Source organism: Trichechus manatus, unplaced genomic scaffold (genome assembly GCF_000243295.1).
Source record: "Trichechus manatus latirostris isolate Lorelei unplaced genomic scaffold, TriManLat1.0 scaffold00137, whole genome shotgun sequence".
Taxonomy (NCBI): Eukaryota; Metazoa; Chordata; class Mammalia; order Sirenia; family Trichechidae; genus Trichechus; species Trichechus manatus.
Window position 1 is genome coordinate 276786 of NW_004444073.1, and position 6639 is coordinate 283424.

At 37.6% G+C, this 6639-nt stretch overlaps 1 protein-coding gene across 3 annotated transcripts; it reads right to left on the reverse strand.

Moving 5' to 3' along the window:
* Positions 1 to 1615: 1615 nt before the first annotated feature.
* Positions 1616 to 6278, reverse strand: LOC111822179 (probable G-protein coupled receptor 141). 3 transcript variants are annotated; one of them, XM_023739572.1, is made up of 3 exons: positions 6179 to 6278; positions 5995 to 6093; positions 1616 to 3972 (listed from the first exon to the last, which is right to left on the reverse strand). In XM_023739572.1, the coding sequence occupies exon 3, from the start codon at positions 3954 to 3956 to the stop codon at positions 3069 to 3071; it is 888 nt and encodes a 295-aa protein (XP_023595340.1). In that variant the 5' UTR covers positions 3957 to 3972; positions 5995 to 6093; positions 6179 to 6278; the 3' UTR covers positions 1616 to 3068. The 3 variants fall into 3 exon arrangements, with proteins under 3 accessions (XP_023595340.1, XP_023595339.1, XP_023595342.1); XM_023739571.1 differs by having other exon boundaries at positions 5995 to 6272; XM_023739574.1 differs by having other exon boundaries at positions 1616 to 3989; positions 5995 to 6272.
* Between the last annotated feature and the right edge of the window lie 361 nt (positions 6279 to 6639).

A 6639-nucleotide genomic window follows, 5' to 3' on the forward strand; every position in this document is an offset into this window, starting at 1 on the left:
CTTGTTCTTCATTATGCAAGTGGCTTCGATCCCAGGCAGAGGCCTCATGGACAGATAACTGCTATTTCAGGACAGAATCCCAGATTTCACAATTCCAAGCCCCAAGTGGCCTGTCATTTGTCCTCCTCTTCCCAATATATATAACAATGACAGGAAAAATAATAACACTCCATTTATTGAGTCTTTGCTAAGGCTCGGAACCATTATTTGCACCTTATATAGTCTCATTTAGTTTTCATGTCAAGTCTCTGAAGTAGTTTCTATTTTTCCATTCTACATCGGAGGAAACAATGTCAGAGAGACACAAGACCTCTCTCATATAAGGAAAAGGTTCTAAGGTACGTCTCTAAATGATGCCTATATAATCTGGACCTGCATTGTCCAATGCAGTAACCATCAACCACATGTGGCTACTTAAATGTGGCTACTCAGAATTAGGATGTGGGTCTCCATGAGTTGGAATCAACTTGACAGCAATGGGTTTAACGGGGCAAGTGTTAAATACGTACCAGAATTCAAAGAGCTTAATATGAATGAAAGAAGGTCAGATATCTCAAGAAGTTTCATATTAATTATACACTTAAATGATAATATTTTGGATACAATGAGTTAAATAAAGTTTATTATTATAATTAATTTCACCTCTCCTTAATTTCTAACTACAGCAACTAGAAAATTGTACACTGCATATGTGGTTCACATTTGTGGCTTGCATTATATTTCCATTGGATGGCATTAAACTAGACTTTCATTTGCAGCAAGTCATCAACTGTTTGAATTATCTTTTGCCATTTCATTATGTTTCACAATTGTATGAATCAGGAGTCCAGGCAGGATGGGCAGGGCAATTTTTCTGCACCACTTGGTGTGGGCTGGGCTCACTCCATAGTATTCTCATGGCAGCTAGGCTGGTCTGTAGGGCCCAAGATGCTTCACTTGCACACCTGGTTCCTTGCTGGAAGGCGGAGCTCACCTGGGCTCATAGTCCTCTCCCCTCCATGCCATCTTAGGCATCTCCAGGTGTTCTGTCTGGCTGCCTAGCATATATTGAAAACTAACTCTCAGAACCCAATGCTTTAGTAAGCTGCATATACTGAGCTATAACTAATCACAATCAGTCTGTAAGTGACTATTACTTAAGACATACCGTGCGCCCTAACACATTGATTAAATGTAGTTTAAGTACACTGGTGTTTATCTTGTTCTGTGACAGCAGGATTACAAAGTATTTTGAAATATGTTTAATAGTAATAATAATAATAATGGCAAATTCTTAAAGGCAAAAAGAGGAATAAGCATCCATTTTTTATTGGCTTAATAATGACATGAAGCATTAGATTAACACTGATCAATAGCATTTGAGCCACTACAATTTATTTTCTATAAGGATACACATTTACAGGGTTTTGGACCTGTATTAGCTCCCTGGGTGGCACAGATGGTTAAGCACTTGACTACTAACCAAAAGGTTGGCAGTTCAAACCCAATCAGAGATGCCTTGGAAAAAAAGCCTTGAGATCTGCTTCCGAAAGTTCACGGCCTTGAAAACTCTATGGAATAGCTCTGCTCTGAAACACATAGGGTCACCATCAGTCAGAATCGACTCAGTAGCAACTGGTTTGGGTTTTTTGTTTTTTTTTTGGCAGGGGGTGGTTAAGACTTGTATTGAAATTTTCTTGCAAACAGGTATTAGTGAATTAGGAAAGAGGATTAATATTATTTTGAGTACCACATGGCAGGCACTATGCCAGTAATTTAGCACATGTCTTGTTTCAGCTCCACCAAAGCCCTGTAATACAGGACACTGGGGCTCAGAGATTGTAAATACCTCAACAAAGATTTTGAAGTTTTAAATTCAGAACTCTGAATTACTCCAAAATTCTTTTACATAAACTATCCTGCCTTCTTAACCACTAAGGGCATTGTTTGGTTATTTGATTCATTAAATATAAAGTCTCAAAGGCACTATTATTATAAGCAAAGCTTAAGAGTAAGTCAAATTCTATATTAAATAATTAGAATCTAAGTTGACTTTCTTGGTTGTTTTTATTTAGTTTAATCCATTCCAGTGTTGATTTTACTTATGGTCATACAAAACCAAAACCAAACCCATCGCTGTCACGTCTTTCTCCCACAGAGTGGCTGGTGGGTTCGAACTGCCAACCTTTCTTTCAGTTATCAGCCGAGCACATACAGGATCCCTTAAAAAAAAACTTAAGAATAGTCCACAGTCTCAAAGCTTGGGCTCTAATACATTCTGCTGGCAAGCTGAGACCAAATTTAAGTCTACCTGCTTTCTTTCTTCTTCAATCTTTTTTTTTTTTTTTTTTTTTCCTACTTAATGGATTCATGTCTGAGAGGCTAGATCTGGAAAGTAAACTCCGGTTCCTTGGTACCTACTATGTCTCAATCGCAGTCAAATCACATCAACGCTTACTCACTCCTGAAAAGGTTTCCTACAACTCTCTTGACTACTATATCTGAACTAATGCTTTCCTCCAAATACCAAAGCCAGAAGCTATAGCTTACTGGCTCTAAGGGGTTTTCAAGAGGCAGTTACCTCAAGTTAAGTGGAAGGTAAATCAGTTGAGGCCTCTCTAGAGTTCGGTTCATCTATAGAGTCCCTGCCTCTGGGTTCTCTGGACCTTGAAGAATGACTAAAGTTTAGAGGAGAGAAAGAACACACTAGGATCAGAGCTCAGGTGAGAGCAAATGCATAGAGGAGAACAGCCTGTAGAGGACACAAGGAAAGCTAGGAGCTGTGTTCAACTGGAATAAATACCACCTGAAGGAAAGTGGTTGGAGCTGAATCTAGAAGGGTTGGATGAAGCTAAATTGTGTGGGGTTAAGGAGATTGAATATATTCTATGGTTAATGACGAGCTGGTAACGGTTCTTTAAGGAGAGGGACATAATCAATTTTCATTAACTTTTAATAGAAAAATAATTTTGGTGACCATGAAGAGCAGAGAATTTGAAGATTTTTGAAATCACAGTGGCACCCAATGCATTGAAACTGTTTCTTGACAGTAGTGGGGAAACTGATTACAAAGCAAGTGAGGTAGGTGCTTAATGAATAACTCCACGTATGAAACACAGCATATCTAGGCAACAGACAGTAGTTAATGCAATACAAATTTCATTATAAAGAACTAACTGAGAATCTTCTATCTCTGAAAAATTTTGAATAAAGTGTATCCGGAATACATGATGGGGAATAAAACACACAACTATTACTAGGAGGAAGAAGAGGCTCTTGATTTGAGCTCTATACTCTTGATGGGCCCACGTGTCAGGCCAATGAGTCTTAGCCAGTTGAAAAATGACAGCCATCTTTATTAGAAAGAGGACCACAACGATTGTCATCATAAAGACAATGATAGAATAGTTTATGATGATTAATTCCCTGCAGTTGAGATCTTTGTAGAACTCAAAGCATCGATGTTGTTCTGAGTGACTTGGATCTATGCCATATTTTAAGAAAAATACTGGCAAAAAAATGAGGCTCCCCACCATCCAAACAGTAATGCTTAAAACTACTGCATGGTACCTCTGCAAACGTTGCATTTGGAGTTTTTTAAAATAGATGAGTAGTCGCAATATGACAATGACCACATAGAAAACAAAGGTAAAGTACATATGACCATATATTATGCTGCTAACCACTCGGCAGGTAAATGATCCAAACTTCCAGACAACTGATACGTAATAGCTGAGGCGGAATGGAAGAGTGACCAGAAGGATCGAGTGTAGCACTATAATATTGACGATGATTGTGGCAATCATTGACTGACTCTTCCTTTTGAACATCATCCGTGACATCATAACGGTTCCGGCAGTGCCTCCGAGCAAAACCACGCTGTACAGTGCTATCAGAATCCTCCTACAACGCAAGTCACAGTGGTCTAGGTCTACACTGGAGGTGTTTGACAAAGTGGTTGTATTGATCAGCTCCATGTTTTGCCACGAAGAGCTTAAAAGAGCATAAAACTTAAATCAAACATTTTTACAGAATTAGGATGGATATATTGAAAGTATATTGTAACTGCACATTAGTCATATTGAATTTTGAAATCCCAGGCAATCATTTACAAACCTCAAATTGTGCACCAAATAAATATTGTCAGAGACTTCATTTAAGTATGCAAACATATTGAAGAGACAGAGGTGGGTGATATAAAATATCAAAAATAACAAGTTTGAATATAAAATTCAGCACTGTGCCCTCAGATATGTTTAACCACACATACCAGGGCCAGGAGGGTGTGAGACATGTTAACCTCAGGTGTAAAATTTAAGGAAGTGACAAAAACTCTGTAATCAAAATAAATAAGATCTTAACACAATATTTTTTAAAAGTCAAAATTAGAATACTCCCAAAGTCTCAAAGGTTTGGACTCTAAAACATTCTCCTGGCAACGTTAGACTAAGTCTAAATCTAGCAAAAAATTCATCTTGAAAAAAATAGCAAAATTTTAAATAAAGACCAGATCAGTTTCCAACCAGCCCACGTTCATGTCAGATCTGTAAAAGATCATCCCTCCTATTGTCAGGCAAATACACTGAGGATAATGTAGAGAAAGCCATATAAAACACGTGCAATTATTGAAAGAAGGTGTATCAGATAACACTTTAGAAGGGTTTCTGTGAGCAGCCTTTGAGCAGGGAGTCACATATGATATACATATTATTTTTGTTAGCTGCTATCTAGTTGGCTTTGACTCATGGAGGCCCTACGTAAAACAGAACGAAATGTTGCTAGGTCCTGCATTACCTTCAGGATCATTGGCATGTTTGAGTCCAGTTGGACAATATTCTGTAACATACACACACACACATATATATATATATGTATATATCAGTCATCTGTACCCTTTTCTCCTTCTTAACCATCCATCTTTTTCTGGACTGGTGTGTTGCATTTAGAAGCCCCTGGGTGGTGCAGATGGGTAAGTGCTTGACTGCTAACCAAAAGGATGGAGGTTTGAACCCGCTCACTTCTTCATGTGTCTCCTGCCCACCTGGCCAGAGGCAGATCTAATCATTTGTATGTGAGCGAGAATTTATTCCACAGTGGAAATCTAAATATTTCGAAGATTTTCTTTTGCTACTATAGTATATTCTTAGAATAACAAATTTTGGGGTTTGTGAAAAATCATATTGGACCTAGTATATTTATTACCTTCAAAATAAGATTTTACTGTAACATTAAAAGATAATTAGAACTTGCATAACAATCTAAATTTGTATTTACATATGCACTTCAATAAAACACATGCATATAAAATATATAATATTTAACAAGATTTTTGTGTGAAACAGAAGAGTTATATATGAATTTATAAATGACAAATATGATACTGATTTAATTTTAAAATTTTGGCAGTCCTCAAGTCTAAGCTGACAAGATTTAAGTCTGTAATTATCTTAAAGCAATAAAAACCTAAATTATCAGTTTCATGATTTAAATGGAAAAAAATCTCATAAGACAGGGTGATATTTGGGAATAAACAGTGAACACAACCACTGGCTAATCATGGGACAGACACTTAACTCTAAGGTTGTCTCTTCAACTGTAAAATGGGAAATTACTAATATCTACTTTGCAAGATGCTTGTAAGGTTTAAGTGGCATTGCATATGTAAAGAATTTAACCAAGCCCCTGACATATAATAGATCATCAAAGGGTTATCTCCTTCTATAATGTATGCAGAGATACTTCATAAATACAAGTTGCCTTTCTTTTTTAGTTGCCTCTCAGAATTGTACCATGAATATTTAAAATCTTAGGCGTAAACTCAAAAGTAAAGAAGAAGTTAGATGATTGCTTTTCTTTTCTCTCAAGACCTCACCCTTATAATAACACCCCTATCCCAATCTCATCCTCCAGAGCCTGCAATTTCTGGGTATTTCTGTTTTTGCTTATTAATACCAAGTACTGAAATTTCTGTCCCTGAACTCTTCCTAGAAACAAATGATTACCCAATCCACTTACTTGGTCTTTTCCTCTTATGATTTGCTTCTGGTAGAAGACACAAGGCGCTATGGTCATTTGTTGATTGTCTATATCAGGCTAGGCAGTAAGACCAGTTCTCTAGAAACAAGACTCAGCTATGACAACAGTCATGGGATTGAATGATGAACTGGGTAAGTAGTTCAAGCTATAGACTGAAGCTCACCAAGTTAGACAGTCAAGACGGAAGGCCAGAAAAGCCACCCAGCGAGGCCACAAACGGATGTTTATCTTGATGGCTTAAATAGTTTCGAAATTACACCCATAGGTGAAGACTTCCATTTTCAACATCCGTGACTTCTTTGTAGGAATTTTTCTTTTCTTTTTTTTTTTTATTGTACTTCAGGTGAAGGCTTACAGAACAAAATAGTTTCTCATTTAACAGTTAGTACACATGTTGCCCTATGACAATGGTTAACAACCTCACAACACATCAGTACTATCTTTACTCAACCCTGGGTTCCCTATTACCAGCTTCCTTGTCCCCTTCTGCCTCTGGCCCTTGTCCTGGGCTACTGTACCTCATTAGTCCCGTTTGGTTTTATGGGGCTGTCCACTCCAAGGCTGAACGGTGAACTTCAGAGATGACTTCACCACTGAGCTAAAAGGGTGTCTGGGGGCCATACT

What these genes read in the sequence shown, in the direction of transcription:
- LOC111822179 (XM_023739574.1), bottom strand. Translation starts at nt 6,051, where the DNA reads ATGACCATAGCGCCTTGTGTCTTCTACCAGAAGCAAATCATAAGAGGA. An exon ending in TCATAAGAGGAAAAGACCAA is followed by an intron (nt 3,990 to 5,994) that starts GTAAGTGGATTG and finishes GTTTGATTTAAG; the next exon opens with TTTTATGCTCTTTTAAGCTC.